Below are 22,144 nucleotides of genomic sequence, written 5' to 3' on the forward strand. Positions count from 1 at the left end.
AAGGTACTCAAGGCGCTGAGATATACAAACTTCCAGACAGATAGGTTATTACAGTGATGAATTATTCTGAGACCCAATTATTTAGCACCTTATAAGGGTTTACAGGGTGCTACGGCGCATATAGCAGCCACAGCCAGGTACACCGGGGCGTACCCCTTCTCTTTTCGATAAGTACACTGGGTTCTTTTACATGCGTTACACAGCACATGGGACCAACGGCTTTACGTCCCATCCGAAGGACGAAGCAATGGTTAAGTGTCTTGCTTAAGGACACAAGTGTCACGGCTGGAGATTCGAACCCACACTCTGCTGATCAGAAACACCAGAGTTTGAATTCGGTGATCTTATAACCGCTCAGCCACGACACTTCCACGTGATACCTCGGTTAACAATAGTGATTGCTCTTGTCTTTGTTTTTGGTTTTACTGAATAAGAACCATAGACCATAAATAGCGACGTTTTCTGTGTCATAGTTGACACACGCCCTTTTAGTGACACCCAGTGTAGATCGTCACCCGCACGCAACCAAAAGTCAGGCCGCCATAAAACGAAAATATATTCAGTATAACAATTTGTAGATTTATATGCAAGTAACCGGGTTTCGTATAGGTAAAGTCCCAGGTTTATTGGTTGAATGAGCGTGTGCGTATTCTGCATGGAGCATGCAATTCAACCAATATAATGCGTTCTCTTTGCGTCGTGATCGTTATCGTTTTCGTTATCGCTGCAGTGTGACTCGGCCTGAAACGTGCAGCTAAACCTTGCTATAAGGACAAAATTAAAGTTCGGGAACAATATGTTAATAATTACTTGTGTGTCACAGATCAAATCGCGATCAATAAACATGACCTTTTAGCCATTTCTCCCGCCTTGCCATTATGCATAAAGTGAAGTGATCCAAACTGTTTTACTAATTCGATGTTTGTATAACCAATTCGTTTGAATAGCCGCCCTCTTGCCGTGCAAAAAAAACCTCAAGCTCGACATTTTTCAATGCAGGCCTTATCGCACTGTAGGCTACGCCGGTGTTTACATTAACAGTGCAAGTGACTCCCAAAATGTCGTGCGTGTTTTACATTAGCCGTGTGATGCGTCTTGGTGCAATGGGATGCGTACGACGAACTGTGGGCATTTTATTTTCATGTTAAATTATTTTAGTATTTGTTTTAGTTCTATAATTAACAACTGATTTTTTCACTCAGTTTGCTTGAGATTCGTTTAACATTGTAAAGTTGCGCAGTTTGGTATTTAGCGTAATGTTAAAATACAATGCCCGTTATTGCCAATGCAGGCGTTGTGCCTAAATAAAGTGTTTGCAAAGCGATGCGACGTTCAAAATATATAAACCTGGGAAATCGCTCCAGGATCTGGTAAGTTTTTGTCCTTTTTCTGACCTAAGATTTTTAACAAGAGACGTCAAGGAATCTTTGGTCAGGGGACCAGACTAACAGAGCTGTGTATGTACGGCTCTGTATCGTAGTGTGTGATACGCCCTCTGTTGAATGTTCTTGTGTATAGTGCCGGGTGTCGGGAATTCCGTCCGCCGGAGATTCTGTCCCCCAGTATGGGAAAGTAGGGAGCTTTCGATTCGGGACTGTAGGGCGAACAGGACGGGAAACAACAAAACGCGGTGGTCAGGGGGACGGAGTATCCGGGGCGTGGGGGGGGGGGGGGCTGTACATTGGCGACACACAATCTCCTTCCACACCAGTCTACACTCTAAGCACATACAAAATTATTGTATAATCTTAGCTTTGAACGCGTTCGTCTCGTCACCCATACGCAATTTAAATGGACGTGGTTCTTTACTGTGTTTTATTATGTTTATTTATTTATTTTTATTTAAAACAAAAATATACTTTTTGCCTGACGCTTAACGGGAAGAAATGTATATTATTGTGATGCTAATGGTGTAACCCCAGTTGGGGGGGGGGGGGGGTCGTTGGACAGAGGGGCATTATTCACTTCAACGGGGTAATGTGCACTAGAATTCGAGCAAGAGTACGTCAGTACTTATCATGGCCCGAGGAGCAAAGCGCGAGACATGGAGTTCAATAGGAACAGATGATTTACATAATAATTGAATCTTTGGTTGGCGTCAACTTTGACAATCGGAAACGTAGTTATCCCCCGGGGATGCCTCCCCCCCCCCCTACATCATAGGAGTTTTGTTGGGTAAAAGGTGTATATTCGTATTAGGTAAACCATGTTAGCTCGATAACTGCGGCAGCGTATTATAATAATTAGATTTTCGGCTTTGAGATGTCACATCAGAGAATCATGTCATGGAATGAGGGATGTAGGGGTATTTTTGCATGGATTTATATGTTAACAATTCGAAGTGTATTGCCTTAAATTGTGCAGTACATATATTTTTAATAATAACGATGTATACGCAGGCTGTAAAATAACAATCAATGTGGGAGGAAAAAAAACATGACATTTCGTCATAATTTGTTTAATTGATATCGACGGGGCGTTTGATAAACAAAATTATATTTGCATTTTGAGCTTCAATTTATCACAAAATCATATTCCAAATGCGGTTATTTTTCTCGTTTTATACTACGAATTATGGTGTCATTTATTTGAAAACTAGCCAGGAAATAAACGGAAGAAAAATGCTCTATATTTTGTATCTAAATAATTTTCGAGGAAGAGAAAATTATAAACATCAATTTTGGTTCTCACCCATACACCGATGTGTGTTAGCACTGCATACTCAGTACTTTCCCGAGTCCTGTAAAAAAAATATCACAGGCATGTTAATCGGGTGGGATTCAAATCCACGACCCTTGCAATTCCAGAGCAGTGTCTCACCAACTAGACTACCGAGGTTGCCCGGCAGCTAGAGGCAGTTCGAAAATTATAAACTTATCGAAGACCTTGATGCTGAATGGCCTATGTAACTAGAATAATGGCTGCACCAATTAAAAAAAAAAAATGAGTTGTACTTTTGCTTCGGTTTAGTTCAGCCATTACAATAGTTGACCTTATACTTAGAACCTACGTTTTCTGCTTTTGATATGCCCAAAGGCTTACGTTTCGATTGCTCCACGCCGTGTGACCATACAACACGCTTCCGTTACACAGACTCTTTGACTGCGAATCTTCGATTTTTTATCATTATTTAAAGACAATGGACACTATTGGCAAATGTCAAAGACCAGTCTTCTCACTTGGTGTATCTCAACATATGCATAAAATAACAAACCTGTAAAAATTTGAGTTCGATTGGTCGTCGGATAACTATGAAAGAAAAAAAACACCCTTGTCACACGAAGTTGTATGCTTTCATATGCTTGATTTCGAGACCTCAATTCTAAATCTGAGGTCTCGAAATCAAATTCGTGGAAAATTACTTCTTTCTCGAAAACTATGTCACTTTAAACTTAAAGGGAGCCGTTTCTTACACTGTTTAATACTATCAACGTCTCCCCATTACTCATTACCAAGTGAGTTTTTTTGCTGATAATTATTTTGAGTAATTGCCAATAGAGTCCACTGCCTTTAAGATTTGTATCCATAATCTCAATACATTGTCCCTTTTTGTCATTATTTTACTTATGAATAATTGTAAGCAAAATATTTGAATTTGGTTCAGCGAATAGGCTTTTCCACGGCTGGAAGTAAAAACTAACTTGGAAGTTTACAAGATTATTATAACCACTGTTTGTTTCTATACTATCATGCGACTCTTCGTTTTTTTTTTTTTTTTTTTTTTTTTTAATGCTCGAAAACGGCTTAATGTGATGATTTGATAATGGACTGTTGCTCTCCATTCCTGGAAGACCGTTGAAGTCATACATTAGTCTATTTGTAGCCCAAAATAGCCCAACCCGGCCGGTGTGCAACTTAAAAAAAAAAGCTAATCAAAACATACTCGGCAGGCCACTTTGTTCAAGTAGTGCAGACTCAATTTTACCCAGAAGCTCTTTTCGCTATAAATATTGTGAAGGTAACTTAGAGTGGTAACGATCACCATCATGTTCTTCAAACTAGAGTGCTGAGAAGAGTGTACAAAACCGCCCCAATGTACGCCATGTAATCCTCCTCTTGCCGGCTATGCATGTATAGTTACATCTGTTCGATAGCGTTGTCACGCACATGTCATTATCAATGGACTTCGCACCATTGAAGGAGGCAACGGATTAAAACTACTGTGTACATCATCCATAGGGTGAATCAGTTAAATTGAAAACTGTTTTTAAAAACACATCCACACCGTCTGCACAGTAACATCATCGGCAGTGTATAACACGATTCTGGGCCTTGGTCTTGTCGCATAGTCAGTGTGGAATAAGTATATATTTTCACAAGATGACGGATAAAACTGTGGAGGTAGCTACGGTTTCGAGCCATCATACAGTGTCTACAACATCAACAACTACAACTACCCCGTATGGAGGAACGACTACTAGCAGTGCCAGCTGCACATGTGATTTAAACTATCTCCGCTCCGTGCAGGGCATCACCAAAATATTGGAAATTGTGAGTACAAACGGTTGAAAGTAATTTGATTGAGTTTCACTATTTTAGCGAATGTTCTTGAATGTTCAGCATTTGAATTAGCTTGCTTTTTTCATACTCTCATATAATTGTGCCAATTTTAGTTGAGCAAAAAAAAAATGTTTTGGGAAAACCCCGAACACACAAACAGAAAACGAGTCCCCGAAGTGCACCCTCCACATCGGAGTTGTTACGAACAATAGTTCCGATCATGAATGACTTTTAACCCTGTAAACAGGTCCATATTATGCCCACCCACTTCTGTGTTAGCAAGACTCGCAAATTAGATAAATTTCATGAACATTAACCAGCGCACCCATCCCAGGTCAGTTTGACGAAAGAAAACAACAAAATATACCAGATTCTCTTGAAAAATTGTATTGGTCGCTTTGATGTATGTCCATTCAGTTGTAGTTTGCGTACAAACAAACGGTTAAAAAGTTAACTTCCCGCTCATTAAAACAAGGAATAGGCTTTGCAAATGTTGCAGTGACTCTTTCATGCATTGTACACTGCTGAAAGAGTTATCAATGATAAACCACTCATTGGTTAAACCAATATAAATTGTTCGGGCCCTGTTTTGAATGTTTGCACACAACCATAAACTTACGTCACAATTGTTTACCAATTAATATTTAACATTTAAAACATTACAGACAGTCAACCAGAACCGATGTACAGACATGTGTTATGTTGTTAAAATGGTAACCGAATCGTTGCAAAAGCTCTTCATTGTGCTCCTCGGTAAAAACTATTCAGTTGAAAAAAGGGTGTAACTTTATTCTTTGTGACTTAAAACTCCTGCATAATAATATACGATTATTCCCTGAAAAGGCAGTCACAATATTGTGGTCGGAATGTCGTACGTAGTGGTTTATTTCCTCGCCTTCCTCCTGAAGGACCCCGGCTCTACTCCACCGAGGGGCACGAAGTGGATTGGGTTTTCACATCTCAGTCCGTCCCTATCTACGTGTGTTTTCCCTCAATGAAATTCTTCTCTTGGGTTTTCCTACCACATCTGAAACTGAAGCCTTTTCCTCAGTGTATCCAATATGGGTCATTGGCTTTATTAGTTCCATGATTAAGTTTGCCTTTCTTTGAGTCCCAGAATAAAAATGTGAAAATAAAATTGTTCCTGTAATGTAAAAATTGTTTAAGCCAATGTCTCTTTGTCAATTCTGGGTATCCAAGTATACAGTCATACAGGAATAGGCATGGACTCATTACAAAAGTTCGAAAAATTAAACCCAGTGAAACTAGTTTGATATTGGACATTTTTACATTCAGTTAGGTTTGTACAGTGAAAATTAACTGTTGCTTTTTCGACATTGGACATTATTGGACATTGAACATACGTTGTTTACACACAGTGAAGTACAATGAACACGATATTGTTGTTGTTTTTTCGACATTGGACATTATTGGACATTGGACGTTCGTGCGTATATAGTTAATGCATACGAATGTCCAATGCCCACACTGACTTGAAAAATGATCGAGCTGGCAGGTTCATATCATCAGACTTACAGGCACTGGAAACTATTGGTAATTGTCAAAGACCAGTCTTTTCACTTGGTGTATCTCAACATATGCATAAAATAATGAACCTGTGAAAATATGAGCTCAATTGATCGTCGAAGTTGCGGGGTAATAAAGGAAGAAAAAACACACTTGTCAAACGAAGTTGTGTGCTTTGAAATGCTAATTGTTTTCGATACCTCAAAATCTAAATCTAATGTCTTGAAATCAAAATCGTGGAAAATTACTTCTTTCTCGAAAAGTATGTCAGTTCAGAAGGACCTGTTTCTCACAATGTTTTATACTACCAACCTCTCCTCATAAAACGTTACCAAATCAGGTTAATTTTATGCCTATAAATAAATCTGAGCTGTTACCAATAGTGTCCACTGCCTTTAAACAACTCAAACTGAATGCAAAGCACGGCTAATTTTTTATAAAAGGCGCTCTAAAAGGATAGACTCAAACGTGCATGCGTGCGAATGCACCACATTATACATCGATTGGTACTGTCACAAACGATCTGTTCTACAATGATTTTCGCCTGTCTATCCCAACCAGATTGGCCTTGAACTTGGACGACAGGAGCTGTGCGCACATGACGGACAGCTAGCCGTCAGGATCGAAGCTAAAACAATTGTCACTAGCAGTCGCATTCACTATACTGTCGCCGGAATGGCTCCCCCTAGAAACAATGTCACTTAATAAACGACGTTATTTAGCTCTCGTCTATTGTGGTGACGTTTTACATGTGGTGTCAACTCTTTATATGACTCTGGATTCTGCATAATAGTTCGCATGCGGCCCACACATTATTTGACAACGGGTTTTTGCTGTTTGTAAAGCTTGTTTTCTTATTATTCGATTGAAACAGTCCCTTCACGGTTTAAATTTTCTTTCAAACCGGCTCGTTTTCATAAAAGAAATAAGTGCTAAATTGATTTTGTTTTATGTTCTCTGTTTATGTATACAGCTGTTGTCGTTTATGGCTTTCATCATTATGGTCGCCGCTCCGAACAGAAATGGCAGCTTAAATTTCTTCCTCTTCGTTGCCATAGCAGCATGTGCAGTCTCCTCGATCATCCTCCTCCTTTTATGTACTCATTTACATCTTAAAGTTGCTCTTCCGTGGAATATAGTGGTAAGGTTTCAACCTCTTTCCCATAACATTACTTAAAGGCATGGACACCTTTTGGTCAAAGAACAGGGTCACATCCCAATATAATATGCATAAAATAACACATCTGTAGAAAAGTTGGCCTGAATGCTGGTCAGCGATGTTACAAGAGAATAATGAAAGAAAAATGCCATTGTTGCACATTTTATTTGCTTTCAGGCGGCTAATAAAGGGCTTAAAGATGCTATGTAAGATTTTTGGCCGATTCGACTCAACAATTTTGATTTAAAATTCAATAGGTATTTTGATGGGGGTCGAAAAAGTTACAAGCTTTCATTTGAGCCATTGCTCGAAAAAGTTCGCCAACTATTAGTAGCAGTGAAATAAAGTGCTCAAATTAGTCTTTGTCGGGATCCCGACAATATATCACGTGACCAATATAAGAAACGTTTTAAATTTTTGTCATGGTTCCTGACCATTAAAAGTAAAAGTTAAACTTTTTTTCGTTAGAGCGGGTGATACTTTTTGAAATACCATTCACTCAAAAAAATCTATATTTTAATGTTTGGGGCCAAAAATCTGACATAGCATCTTTACAGCTTGAAGTATTTCTCCAAAACTATGCTACGTTGGAGGGAGCCATTATACACAATGTTTTATAATATCAACAGCTCTCCATTGATCGTTACCAAGTAAGCTTTTATGCTAACAACTATTTTAGGGTAATTACCAATAGTATCCAACCCTTTAAAGGCACTGTAGACGTTTGGTAATTTTCAAAGACCAGTGTTCTCACTTGGTGTACCCATCGTAAGCGTAAAATAACAAGCCTGTGAAAATTTGGGATTAATCGGTCATCGAAGTTGCGAGAAAATGATGATAGGAAAACACCATTGTCGGACGAATGTGTGTGCTTTCAGACAGGAATCAAAGACTTCCAGCTAGAAGTCTTTTATTATTTTAGTGAGAAATAACCTCTTTCTCAAAAACTACGTTACTTTAGAGGGAGTCGTTTCCTATAATGTTTTATACTTATTATCAAAAGCTCACAAATGCTCGTTACCAAGTAACCTTATAACACTAACAACTATTTTGGGTATTATTACCAATAGTGTCCAACCCTTTAAAGCTCCTTCACTACTTATAAATCACCAGTAGCTGCATGTGCAATGTTGTCAGGACTGCTCAATACTCATGTGCTAATTGGTAAAGATTCTTTAGGGGGTGCCATAATTGGACTTTGTTTACCAGAAAATATATACATCAACACACCTGCCCTGTAAGAAATCTTCGCGATATCACACCGACTCAAGGAAGACCAGCGGGCCGCGCGGCGGTGTAAAGAGACAGATTTTGTGTAGACACACTTTGAGTTTAATATAAAAATCCATTTGGGCAATCTAGCTGAGCCTAGTTTGCTATTAAACACAAACTAAAGTCCCAAGGGTTTCTTGGTGTTTTCAAAGGAGTTTTGTCGTATCAATAAGCGCATACTTTACAGTAATGATCATAGCCTACAGATGTGTACGTTTGTATCAAACGGTTTTAATAATGTGGAGTTTAAGTCCTTAGTCTGTTGTGACACACGTGGCCCGGCGCGTGTGTAAAAAAGAATGCATAAATCATGTAAATGCATGGGAAGTGTCACATTCGATCCCATTTAAGAATATTAGTCTACCCTAAAATATGACAGGAAAAAAAGCAAAACAAATTGACATTAATCGTGTAATGTTATCACAAAAATGCAAACAATTCACGCTTGGGAGACCCCCCCCCCCCCCCCCCCCCTCGAAAGTAACAAGGAAATCGTTGACATTATTGTTATATAAAGTTTCAAGCATGAACGCTGTGAACGCTTTTGCTACCTTGCCTTATTTTAAAAAACACTATCCTGGTAGAAAATGTTGGACACTAAAGCTAAGCAGAGGTATAACGTTCATTAACCTCCGCTTAAAGAAAGTATCCTAGCGGAGAGACACAATGTCCTGAAACGAGCCAAGTAATAAAATCGTCTAGCTTCCCTAATATCAGGGGACACGTAACATCTGGGACCAACTTTAGAAGGGATCTGAGAGAGTTCAGCAGAAGCTGCGGCAAATTTGAATGCAGTGTGAATTTAATTTAATTTAATTGTTACAATTTAATTAAACAATCCTCTCACACGACGTTCAAATTTGCCGCAAATTTTCGCTGCATCTCTAATTACTCTTCTAAATTGAATTCCGATTTCGCCTCTGGCTCAAAAGAAAGCCTTATATTAAGTTAAGTTTGATGAAAATTCGCATGCCTCAATGTGAATTTGAATGGCGGTTTCAACTTGAGAGTCAAAATCACTCTGAATGACTTGAAGTGAAAGGCTGTTTTTTTTTTTCTTGTTTCGAAAATGAGCTGGGAAAACACAATCAAACTTTTAGTTTATAAAAAAAAGCATTTAGATTTAGAATCCTTGGAAAGAGACATTTTGTTATTAACAATCATTACCACAATTATTGCACTTTACCTTTAAAGAGATTGTATACGTTTAGTAGTTGGAACACACTAGTTTGTTTTTATTTATAGTTGTAGTCATCAAACTAACCTGGCCACATTTCATTTCAAAAGGTGGCGCCGTTTTTTATGCAGGCCTATTGCCGAAAATCTGGAGCGGTGTGCCCACGCAGGAACAATAATCTGCAGTTTGAATACACAACTAAGAAGCAATAATATCAGTAAAGCTTCTCATATTCAATGTTGTGACGATACACAATTATATCTCCCTCCATAACCGCAGTACTTCGAAGTAAAAGTTTTCTCAAAATGCTTCATGTTATCCAAAGCATCTGTACTTCTTACAGAGGGATTTGTATATGCAGCTTCTCTTCTTGTCATTTCCATCCCTGTTACAAAATCTTATGGTGCTCGCTCTTTCCAAGTAGCTGCAGCTGAACTGTGGAATGGCCTACCCGAGTCTGTCAAGGATGCTTCCACAGTTGACACATTCAAAAAAACGCCTTAAAACTCATCTTTTCAACGCTTTTCAGTAACTTTCTTCGATGGTTCATTCTTCCTTTATTTTGTTTTCCTTAAAGCGCATAGGGACTTTGTTTTAGTGATATGCGCTATATAAATACGGTTTATTATTATTATTATTAGGAACAAGTTGCCTTGGATCGGTCGAGTTGGTCTTTGAAAAGCGTGTGTAACCGTTTGTTATAAAATAAAATGATATGATTAGAAAGATATTTTTTAAGTAGAATATAATGATCCACACAAGTATGACTCGAAATTGCGTGGTTTCCTTTTATATCGTCGACAAACACCACGGTCGGCCATTTTTATGGGAGTCAAATTGTTGACTCCCATAAACTTAATGGTCGACCGTGTTAGTTCGCAAAGTAAAAGAAAACACGTGATTTCGAGGTTAATGTGTGTGGGGCATCGTATCCTACTTTTAAAACATCTTTCTAAAAATATTTATAACAAACGGTTACAAACACTTTTCAAAAACCAACTCGACTGATCCAAGGCAATACCAAACGTATGCAGACCCTTTTAAAACTCGTCGGAAAGAGAAGTACTTTCATTACAAATCATTTAAATTTAAAGGCACTAGTACACTATTAGTAATAACTCAAAATAGTTATTGGTATACAAACTTACTTGGTAACTAGTAACGGAGAGCTGTTGATAATCACCAACATTGTGAGAAACGGCTCCCTCTGGAGTAACATGGTTTCGAGAAAGAAGTAATTTCCCACAAATTTGATTTCTAGACAACAGAATCGGATGTTTTTTCTTACTTTCATTATTATCTCGCAACTTCGATGACCAGTGGAGTTAAGATTTTCACAGGTTGTTATCTTATGCATTATTATTATGTTGATAATATACCAAGTGGGAAGACTGTTCTTTGACAATACCAATAGTGTCCAGTGTCTTTAACGCATAAACCCCTGTGTGGATTATGGTGACTCATTCAATATTCCTTCTTTATGTATTTCAGTTTGCAGGTGTTTATGCAGTTCTAGTTGTGGTTTTCTTCGTTGCGTTCATCTTTGCCGCAGTTAACGCTGCAAATTCATTTCATGGGTCAGCTACGGTAAGTCACCTTCTACTTCTACTTCTATGCACAATCTCAATGAAGCCTGTTCAGCATTTATGGATTTGGCATTTAATGTAGAAACACGGGTACAAATCGATTCTTTCAGGACTAAGTCTATACACTTCAAAAAACTTCCGGTTCATATAACTGAATCGAATCCGGGTCTTGTGGGACATGAGTCAATTCGTGTCAGTGTGACTCGAATTATGTGTCAAAATTTCCCAGAAATGGGTCAATTAAGGACGCAGAATCCGAATAAATTCAATTTGTATCAATTTTGCGGGTCAACCTGACCATTTAATGGGTCGAGCCCACCTGCAACGCTGAAGATTTGAGCTTTTCAGCGATCTGTCGATAGCAAAAGCCCAAGGCGCTAATCGGACACAGACAAAGGCTCCATCCGGATGAACCGTAATACGGCTACCTGTGTTGATAAGGGCGTTGCTAAGGAAGCCACATACCTCAAGGCACGATGGCGCAGATACCTGACAATAGCCGTAAGCTGTAGCCACTACAGTTTGGACACATGCCTTAGATTCTTAGCGAAATCATGTTCATAGTCTATAGTATCTATACGGAACTTCGGTCATGTGCTTTAAGTAGAAGCCTTACATGGTAATGGTCATACAAATTAATCACACCCTAATAAATTGACTATAGACTGAAGCAAATGTTTATCAATCAAAAGCATACATACTGATTAAAGGCCTGGACACTATTTGCAACTAATCAAAACTAATTGGCAGCATAAAATTTACTTTGTAACGAGCAATGGAGAGCTGTTGATAGTATAAAACATTTTGAAATAACGTATTTTTTCAGAAAGAAGTAATTTCTCACTAATACTAATAATAGCAGACTTAAGCCGAAGCCTTTTGTTGCGCATCTGAAAGCACAAAGTATTGCAACGAAGGTGTTTTTCTTTCATTATTCTCTCGCAAATTCGATGACGAATTGAGCCCAAATGTTCACAGGTTTGTTATTGTATGCATATGCTGGGATACACCAATTGATAATACTGGTCTTTCACAATTACCAATAGTTTCCAGTGCCTTTAATGAAGAGTAGAGAAGCCTTGCATCAGTGTGGCAAGCTACATCTGTCCTGTATTGACTACAGCTGCAGGAAAAGAAAGCGGTCAAAATGACACCTTGCCATCCAATGCGGCACGCGCCATTTATCGACTCCATTTGACGGATCTCATAAAAAAAAATCAATCCTTTAAGCACGCGTAGCCATATATAATGTATATTTAAAAGAGTCAATGTTTGATTTGTACGACGCTCTGGAAGTGCCATATGATATCCTCAGATAACTATCGCAGGATGAAGGCACCCTAAAGATAAGATGCCGACATAATTGTGATGATCCGCGGGAGGATGTCGTCTTCCGAAAGTTTTTTCATAATGGGATGTCGACATCATGTCGACATCTCGAGATATAATATTATCTCGGTATGTCGACGTCTTGAACGACAAATATCAACCAAGAGCAGTCAGCGAATTCATCCGATTGGATGATTAGATTGATAGAACCCTGAAAATGTCGCGGGCCCACTTAAAATTATCTAAGGAAGACAACAATCTACCTATACGGAAGGCGTACCCTTATACAAATCATCTCAGTATGTCGAGTATTATTTTCAATGTCATCACCCCGCTGATCTCAGGATCTCCACGATTTGGATGGCACTTCCAAAGCTCCGTAGATTTGTATATTATTTATTCCGTTTATTAGCAACAAACCAACAATAATATACGATCCATAACAGTGATTGTACAATTTCAATGATTGAATTTTTTTATTGCAATCTCTTTCATCCACAGACCTTGGGGTTCTTTGCCATCGTAGCGTACATTGGGAGCCTCGTCTCTGCCGTGCAGGATTGGCGTCTAAGCCGTCAGATGATGCAGCAAACACCCGGTGGTTCGACAGCTGCAACCGGCCCCTTTAGCGGCCAGCAAGAGCCACCTGCCTTCGAGTCACAGTATTGAACCCGTAGCACTGTTTTTAATATTTTACTTCGTTGTCTTTATAAAAAAATATAAAGAAGAAAAAATAATAAGTTATATGAAAGGGACAACTTGCCTGCGGATTGGGTGATTCGGACTATAACAGCGTTTGTTATGAATTGGTTGGGAAGATATTTTAATTATTATTGAAGACTATGATTCACACGATACAAATATCCCTCGAAGTAGAGTGTGGTTTTCATTTTACTTCGTGAACTTAAAGAGTCCGCCATTTTGTGCACTCCAAAGTGTTGTTCTACGAATAGGCGAACGGTGTAAGTTCAAAATGCTAAAAGTAAACCACACAATGTCGAGGTAGTGGATCTTTAAAGTCTTCTTTTAATACCTTTGTCCAACCGTAGTCAATTAACAAACCCTTTTTACAGGCCAAGGCGCTGAGTGCAACGTGACTCTTTCACCATTAACTGGCTAATCCGGTTGGTTTGTTATCAAACAGCAACAAGCGACGGGCTCCATCAGGGCTTTCATTCCGCTAGCGAAGAATCTATGTTTGTATTTAATTTCATATTTAATGTCATATCAATGTCAGTCATACTGCAAGTAATTGAGTGACTACGGGCGAATACGTTACAGAGCAGTCAAATTGTTTTCATGATAATCATCCCGAAATAGTTAAGTTCAAGAAGATGAAGTGGAAGAGGGATTTATGTCGTGTAATTTTGTGAACTAGGACCTACTGATGATAACAGGCTGTCATGTATTTGACATGAAACAACCTCCAGATCCATTTAGTTCGTACTATAGGCCTACTAAAATAATTTTGCAATTGTAGCCCTACTATTTATTGAGGAGTCCCTTATTTCCTGGTGCGTCTTTGTTTTTCTCCATCAATTATGCGGAATATCAATTCTATATCTTTAACTTCCTTGATTCTTTTGTAAATTTTGTGTTGTTTTGGTCAAAAAGATAATAGCTATAATAACAATTGGCTTTATTTGGCTTTTTCCCCCTTCTTTAAAGACTCTGTGGACACTATTGGTAATTGTGAAAAACAAGTCTTCCAGGTTGGTGTATCTGAACGTATGCATACAAAAATAAACATGTGAAAATTTGAACTCATTTGGGTTGGTCGTCGAAGTTGCCAGATAATACTGGGAAAAAACACCCTTGTCACAAGAAGTTTTGTGCTTTCAATTGCTTGATTTCGGGACCTCGAAATCTAATGCTGAGGTCTTTAAATTACATTTTGTGGGAAATTACTTCTATCTCGAAAACTGTGTTACTTCAGCGGCAGCCGTTTCTCACAATGGTTATACTACTACCAAAAGCTCTCAATTGCTTGTTTATACCAAGAAAGTGTTTGTAATGAATAAAACAACGAGTAGTTACCAATTATAGTGTCCACTGTCTGTAAGCCACCTACAGAGCAGCAATTAACGTTGTACCTATTTCAGCTCGAGGTCGTTGCGCAATGAATACATCTCAATTACGTTGAGATATTAATTAGTATTTATACCCCAGGGTGGTGACGGGTAGATAATAAGATTCACATTAGAGGGAGCAATTGAAGGCTTCTCATTATGTTGTACGTTTTATTTTAAATTATAATGGAGGCATAATAATAAGATGCAGTCTTCAAACGTATGTTCATTCCTTTTACCATTGTAAATCAATGCGCATAAAAGTGAACCGGTAGCCTTGTTGCAGCCTTCCACTATACCCCGAAGCCCGAAACTAGACCAAAACGTAATATTTTCCCGCACAATTTACATAGAAGATAAGCCCACTTGTTTCACCATTAAGGCTTATTTATTTATTTCTTCCAATGGCAGTACCCCGGAGCAAACCTTTGATTTAGGCGCTTGTTATTGATATGATTGATGTCATAGAGTTTGACTCTTCTGGGTCATTTCAATATTTGAAGATATGACTTTTTTATATTGGATTTATTCATTGGATAGCCCCTCGACAAATACATAAAACGTTTATGACATCCAAGATGAATGCATTATTATCACAAATATGTATCTCTAAAATAAAAGTATAACGATATTATTTCATCAAAAAGAATTTACTTCATCCAAGTTTTTCTGGACAAGATAAAGAACAACAGTATTTTTATATAAACGACATTTTGACAAAAACAAAATTATCAGCCTAAATTCACGTTTATCTCGTTTTTGAAAACAATTGTCATACGTTCGGCAACTGTTTTGTCCATTTTGGTATAAAAAGAAGCTGTGGATTTGTGTGTGTGTTTTTCAGACAGTATGCCATGTTTCCTTTTCTGAGCGAGGCTTGGGTTTTGCTTTTTAGTTGTAAATAATCAACGAGCCTTTAACTAATCCGATCGGTATAATAAGAACGTTAGTCTCAATGGTAAGAAATAATCACGCGGGGGTGTTAAAGGCTGTCGACAACAACATAGATACTTACTTGAAACGAGCACTGGAGAGCTGTTGATGGTAAAAAACATTGTGAGTAACGGTTCCCCATGAAGTAACGTAGTTATTTATCACTCAAATTGTTGAATACAATTCGAGACCTCAGGTGAGGGCTCAATCTCAAGGCATTTGAAGGCACACAGCTTGTGCGACGAGGGTGTTTCTTATTCCATTATTCTCTCTCAACTTTGACGACCGATTGAGTCAAAATTTTCAAAGGTTTGTTATTTTAATGCACATAATTATGTTGAAATACACCAAGTGCGAGTACTGGTCTTTGACAATTACCAATAGTGTCTATGCAATGCCTAGACAGATTGCATTCTCAAGCATACCGTACATCTAGATTTTATTAATCGTTCCTTGACTGTTCTTCTGTCAAAAGGCACCTTCATAGGGCATATTACCTTGATTAACATTTTGTTTCATTCAGCTTTTAGTCAAACACTTATTATATCATATCATAATGTATTTTTTTTCTTCATTTAGGTCTCATTATTAGTGTATTAACAGTTATCTTTTAGTACTTTTTATATGGTCTATGTTTTGTCAATTGATAATAATTATCGTTATTATTCACTTGATTATTACATACATTTTATTTAATCAAACGAAAATAAAATTGTTATAAATTCATCTTCCTGACAGTGAGTTCAAAGCTTATTTATTTATAACTATCGGCAGTTTTCAGATTCCTTGAAAATGCTTGTTTAATAAACCAAACTAAAAACAAAGACATAGCTCTAAATACCTCCTACTTGACGTTTATAATTAAACATTTAAATTGTATGAGGCAATAAAGCATACGATAATTAACACCTAACCTAAACAAAAGATTAAAACTTAAAACGAAATTCATCGCAAAAAAAAAAAAAATACTTGTTATCAATTTAATACAAGCTCACACGTTGTGTTTGTGATTTGAGGCTTTAAAGACAATGGACACTATTGGTAATTGTAAAAATCCAGTCTTCTCACTTAGTGTATCTCAACATATGTATTAAATAACAAACCTGTGAAAATTTGAGCTTGATTGGTCATCGGAGTTGCGAGATAACTATGGAAGAAAAAACACCCTTGTCACACGAAGTTGTTGCTTTCAGATACATAATATCGAGACCTCAAATTATAAACATGAGGTCTCGAAATCAAATTCGTGGAAAATTACTTCTTTCTCGAAAACTACGTCACTTCAGAGGGAGCCGTTTCTCACAATGTTTTATAATATCAACAGCTCCCAATTACTCATTACCAAGTAAGATTTTATTGCCGATAATTATTTTGAGTAATTACCAATAGTGTCCACCGCCCTTAGTACTTCTTATGTAGAACAAACTGCATGAGGAAATTCTTTCACCATTACCTCACACAGCTGAAGTATTGCAGGCGTATCAATCGGTATGTCTACAAAGACGTAGCGCGCCCTCATTGGCGGTCATTATTTAAACTCAATAATGCCACCACGTGGTGCAGCTTGTTCAGCGGTCACTGGTTCCCCGCATTATGGTGTTGTTGGTGACGATGGGGTTCATCCCTGATCTAGCAACGGCACCAGTCAAACGCTCGCCTGTCAATCAAAATAACAAACACAAATGTAACTGGTTCGTTTCTTGTATAGAGTTTCTGTATTAGAGCGAGAACATATAAGGTTGACAGATCGTGCAAAAGCACACCCCAAGCTGCGTTTTGATGAACACTGTAATAAGAAGGAAGGCAAAGAACCATTTAAACAATTTACCCAATTAGTTTCCCTTGTGGAATATATTGGGTGCGTTCGATTAGCTTCCCTGGGTCGACCCCGGTCCTGCCCCCGGTGAGTTCGAATAGATTTGACGTCATTCCAGGGGCTCACCTGGGTCAGCCCCCAGTGCCCTGCTTGTTGAGTGGATCGCCGTTACCACTAGAGGGCTAGTGTGATCTTTCGATTAGCTCTTGTCAGGGGCTCACCCGAGTGAGCACCGCGGGGTCGACCCAGGGAAACTACTCAAACGCACCCTATGATCTTAAACAAAAAAGTCGCATCCCCTTAAGGTGACCCCCTGGCTGCCGCTTCCCAGGTTGTATCGTAATTTGGGTGTGATCCCTGGCTACACGGCAGTTAACTGTTGTACGGCTTCTGACTGGCACCCCTGAACAAAGATATCACAAATTGGGACCCGCCAACATAGGGGGATAGCTCAGTTGGAAGTACGCGGCACGTTAATCCGGGGGTCGTTTGTTCGAATCCACCTCTAGTCAATTCTTTGTTTAACCCCACGAATCCCAGTAGTGAGAACTTACTGCAACAGTGGATCCTATGGATGATTGTAATCGTCCTGATGCAGTGCTCCCCCTCAAGATCAACTCTCCACCAAGGATGTATCTCATCACCGTCCACTGTTCAATAAAACAACCACCAAACCTCACATAAAATTTAATGTATTGCAAGAAATATTGTACCTCGTCGTGGTATTACTACACACGATGTAGTTTTGATTTGGACATCACACGACATAGCTAAACGAACTAAGATCAGACTCATGAATGCACTAGTCTTCAGCATTGCCTTATATGGGTCTGAGACATGGACATTGACACAGAATGAGAAAACGAAAATTTCTAGTTTCGAGCTTTGGTGCTGGAGGCGAATGCTAAACATCATAATGGCAAGACCACACAACTAACATCAGTGTGCTGGAGAGAGTACATAACCCCAAAAGCCTAGTAAATACCATGCTACAGAAAAAACGTATGTATTTTGGGCACATTGCAAGAAGAGAAGGGGATAACCTGGAGAATATGTATGGACGGACATGTTGCTGGCCGCGCCAGCAGGGGAAGGCCAAAGGCGAGGTGGACATATAACATTCGTGCACTTAATGGGGAGGGGGAGGGGGTCTGTATGGCCTGAGGAAGACCGCACTGGACAGGCAAGAAGAGAAGGGGATAACCTGTAGAAGCAATGTATGGATGGACGTGTTGCTGGTCGCGCCAGCAGAGGAAGGCCAAAGAAAGGCGAAGTGGACAGATAACATTCGTGCACTTTGGGGGGAGTCTGTGGCCTGAGGAAGACCGCACTGGACGCATGGAAGGAATTCACTTCTCGGATCACCACGCGACAGCTGACGCCATAATGGACTAAAATTGAAGCCAACTTTATACTGTGTATTTTCCCCAGAAAAAAAAAACAATAACAATCAAATTTCCCAATTTTGAAAACACATAATGTGATCTAATTAAACCCGTAATGGAAATCTTTATTCTTCCTATAATAATAAAATGCAACCAAGTGGTGCATGCAGCTCAGTGGTTCCGCATAATGGTGTTGTTTGGGAATTCATCCCTGCTCTAGCAACGGTACAAGTCAATCGCTCACCTGTAAGTCCAATAAGAAAGTTTACTGTTAGGTGATTCAGGTTCTTCTGAGAGTTTTTAAAGAAAGAAGGAAAAAAGAAAGGGAAAAAAACACGAAAAAGAGTCGCGTGACTGACTTTTCATGTTATAACTAGACTAGCCAGCACGCATACTACAGCGTAGGCCTACTTTCAATAATCTATACTATTAAAGCCGTAACCCGCGCCATCTTGGATTGAAATTAGAAGGTCCAGTGGCATGGCATCCTTGTAAAATTCAACACGGTTGTGTCGTTTCAGACGTCGGATTGCAAGTCTACAAAACCCTGACCCGAACTCCCTCTTACGAGTTTTCTGATTGGCTGGAGTCACGAGCGATATCTCCTTACATGTGTGGTTGTCTGGTTTTGATAAGGGCCACCTGTTGGTCGAAGGGGAAGCCGTATGATTGGCTGGGGGCAAACATGCAGATGGGTAAATGGCATTGTGTATTACCATTTTGTACAGGGGGGGGGGGTAATTTCGCGTGTTATTAAAATAAAAAATATTTAGGCTTTATGAGAAACAAAAATACATGCACCTGTTACAGGATGTGTTTATTATAATTAAGTCACTCATGTAGGCGTACCCAACTTTCTAGCATATTTTAAACACATCAAACAGCAACCCATTGTTGTTAATAACTTTATTTGTTCCATATAAAAATAACCATGTACCATTGGTGGTACAGTCCATAATGTCATCCCCCCCACATACAGTACGTATACACGCAAAAGTTGCAACATTTTCAAGAAGAAAGTGAATACATTACTGATTCTGTTCATATTATAGGTTTTGCCAGTTCGTCAAAAGAGGTCACGAAATTACCGTTTAAGAATAGTATGCTTTCAGAGTTACGAACTTTGTGAAACATCAACGGCTGTTTTGAAGCTGTAAACGAACATTCCATTGGTCAAGGCTCTGAAGCAACAAAATTGTTAGAACTTAAAGCAGTTTGGTCAGGACTCAGTATGTACTTTTTTCCAAATCCGTTTTGTATTAAGCAAGCGGCCGTAGGTTTAATTTCGCGTGTTAAATAAATAATATTTATGAGAAACAAAAATACATGCGCCTGTTACAGATGTGTTTATTATAATTAAGTCATTCATGTAGGCGTACCCAACTTTCCAGCATTTTTTAAACGCATCAAACAGCAACCCACTGTTGCTAATAACTTTATTTGTTCCATAAAACCCTGTACCATTGGTGGTATGGGGTACAGTCCATTATGTCATCCCCCACACACAGAACGTATACACGCAGAAATTGCAATAATTATTTTATTTGCAAGAATAAAGTGAATACATTACTGATTCTGTTCATATAGGTTTTGCCAGTTCTTCAAAAGAGTACATGGAATTACCGTTTAAGAATAGTAAGCTTTCATAGTTACGAACTTTGTGAAACACCAACGGCTGTTTTGAAGCTGTAACCACCCCCCCCCCCCTAGAAGCGGCAACCCCGCTAGAAAGCTCGAGGTAAAAATGCTGCAAGGTAGCGTTGTGTATACAGAGGGGAGGGCTAAAGTGGCTGGGCAGGGTCACAATACAAATCACTGTGGCAAACAACCCATCCTAAGTTAAGACGAATCTTAGTGCTTTGCGAAATATACACTTGTCCATCTTTTTTCCGTTTCGGCATTGTCGATCCCGTCCATATTTTCCAGTTTCCAGCGGATCCCGATAGTGGTTCTTTCCCAGCGTTTATATCCCGTTTCGTTTATTTTGTTTCAGTTCAGTTGATTATTTTCTGTCCTTTATAGCTTTCAAACCCCTTTGCTTTTTCCCCCCTCACCAGCCTCGTTTATTTTATTTTTTCCCCAACTCCCTGTCCCACCGTTTGCCCCTTCCCTATCCCATCCCATATCTAAACCCACGCCCCCGTGCCTCTCCCGTCCCCACGATCCCCTGCATTGCAGTGTTCTTTGCTTGCCAATGTTTGCCCATAATTCATATTTTCCAGTTTCGCGCGGGTCCCGTTTGTGGGGTTTTCCCGTTTCATGGGCTTGATCCCCCCATTCAGTTTAATATTTTCCTGTCCCATGTCCCATATCACGATAGTCCCTTTTAATTTTGTTCAATCCCTACCTATATCCCAGCCCTGTTCATTTTCCCCGTCATTTCTATTTTTGCCGTCCCCCCCCCCCCCCGTCCCCCGTTCCACAGACGTACAACTTTGTGCCCCTATCTCATCCTATCCCCGTCTAAAATCTAACCCGTGCCTCCTTCCCGTCATCCCGTCCCATAACTTTCCCTGTTCCCCGCGGGTCCTGCCCTGTCAGGTGGTTCTCCGTTTCGTGTATTTTTCTTTGTCCAGTTTATTTTTTCCCTGTCCAATGTCATCATTAGTCCCTTTTTTTCTTCCCCTTTCCGTATTATTTGTCCAGCCCTAATACTAATACTCCCTACATTTTTTGGCGTTCCCCCGCCCTCTTCCAACAGACGTACCACTACTTGCCCCTTCCATCTCCCTGTCCACACAACGTGCTTTAATAACCCCCATCAGTCTTCGTCCTGTCGTCGTGCTTCCCCCCACCCCCCTCTCGCGAGCCTTTAGTCGAGTAAACCCGTGGCTATATCGGTGACTTCGGATTTGTTATATACAATTGTCGTGATACAATTGTCTGATTGGCTCTTTGACAAAGACCGCCTGTTGTCGGCAATTATTTGAATTATACCCAATGTGCTCAACACAATAAAGTAAGTGTGTAATTATAGCAGTGTACGTGCTATATTTTTTAGTCGACTGAGTAATTACCCTTACAGTCATCTTAGCGGGGAAATACTCGGTGCAGTGAATAAAACTAATACAATGACAAAAGCCGATTGAATTAAAACTATGCGTAAAAGAGGCGAAAAATAATCCATTATTATATACAGATAATGCGTTGGCCCGCTCGATCAACACTAAAATATCACGAAAAACCCTACATATCATGCCATGAACCATCATTGCCAAGTACACCCTTCTCCAATATTAAAGCTCAATTCCAGAAACAAACACCAATTCCTTAAGTTGGAGAACGCAAGAGAGAAGGTTAGGAGGGAAGGCGACGTTTCACAACTATGTTGCGGCATCCCGCTAGTATTTATTAGGAGCGCCCTCTGTTGAAACAGCACATGCATCCCGGC

General features: G+C 39.3%; 1 protein-coding gene across 1 annotated transcript; it reads left to right on the top strand.

The window, feature by feature from the left end:
- Positions 1-3,883: 3,883 nt before the first annotated feature.
- Positions 3,884-14,290, top strand: LOC117289464 (CKLF-like MARVEL transmembrane domain-containing protein 4). The gene is made up of 4 exons (XM_033770600.1): positions 3,884-4,491; positions 7,001-7,168; positions 11,127-11,222; positions 13,052-14,290. Exons 1-4 carry the CDS (start codon positions 4,321-4,323, stop codon positions 13,217-13,219), a joined length of 603 nt encoding a protein of 200 aa, XP_033626491.1. The 5' UTR covers positions 3,884-4,320; the 3' UTR covers positions 13,220-14,290.
- Positions 14,291-22,144: the final 7,854 nt, after the last annotated feature.

This window comes from Asterias rubens, chromosome 4 (assembly GCF_902459465.1).
Source record: "Asterias rubens chromosome 4, eAstRub1.3, whole genome shotgun sequence".
Lineage (NCBI taxonomy): Eukaryota > Metazoa > Echinodermata > Asteroidea > Forcipulatida > Asteriidae > Asterias > Asterias rubens.

Excerpts from the sequence above, each read along its gene's own strand:
- LOC117289464 (XM_033770600.1), top strand. The coding sequence starts at position 4,321 with ATGACGGATAAAACTGTGGAGGTAGCTACGGTTTCGAGCCATCATACA. Across the intron at positions 4,492-7,000 it reads TCACCAAAATATTGGAAATT|CTGTTGTCGTTTATGGCTTT; the intron begins GTGAGTACAAAC and ends TTATGTATACAG. Across the intron at positions 11,223-13,051 it reads CATTTCATGGGTCAGCTACG|ACCTTGGGGTTCTTTGCCAT; the intron begins GTAAGTCACCTT and ends TTTCATCCACAG.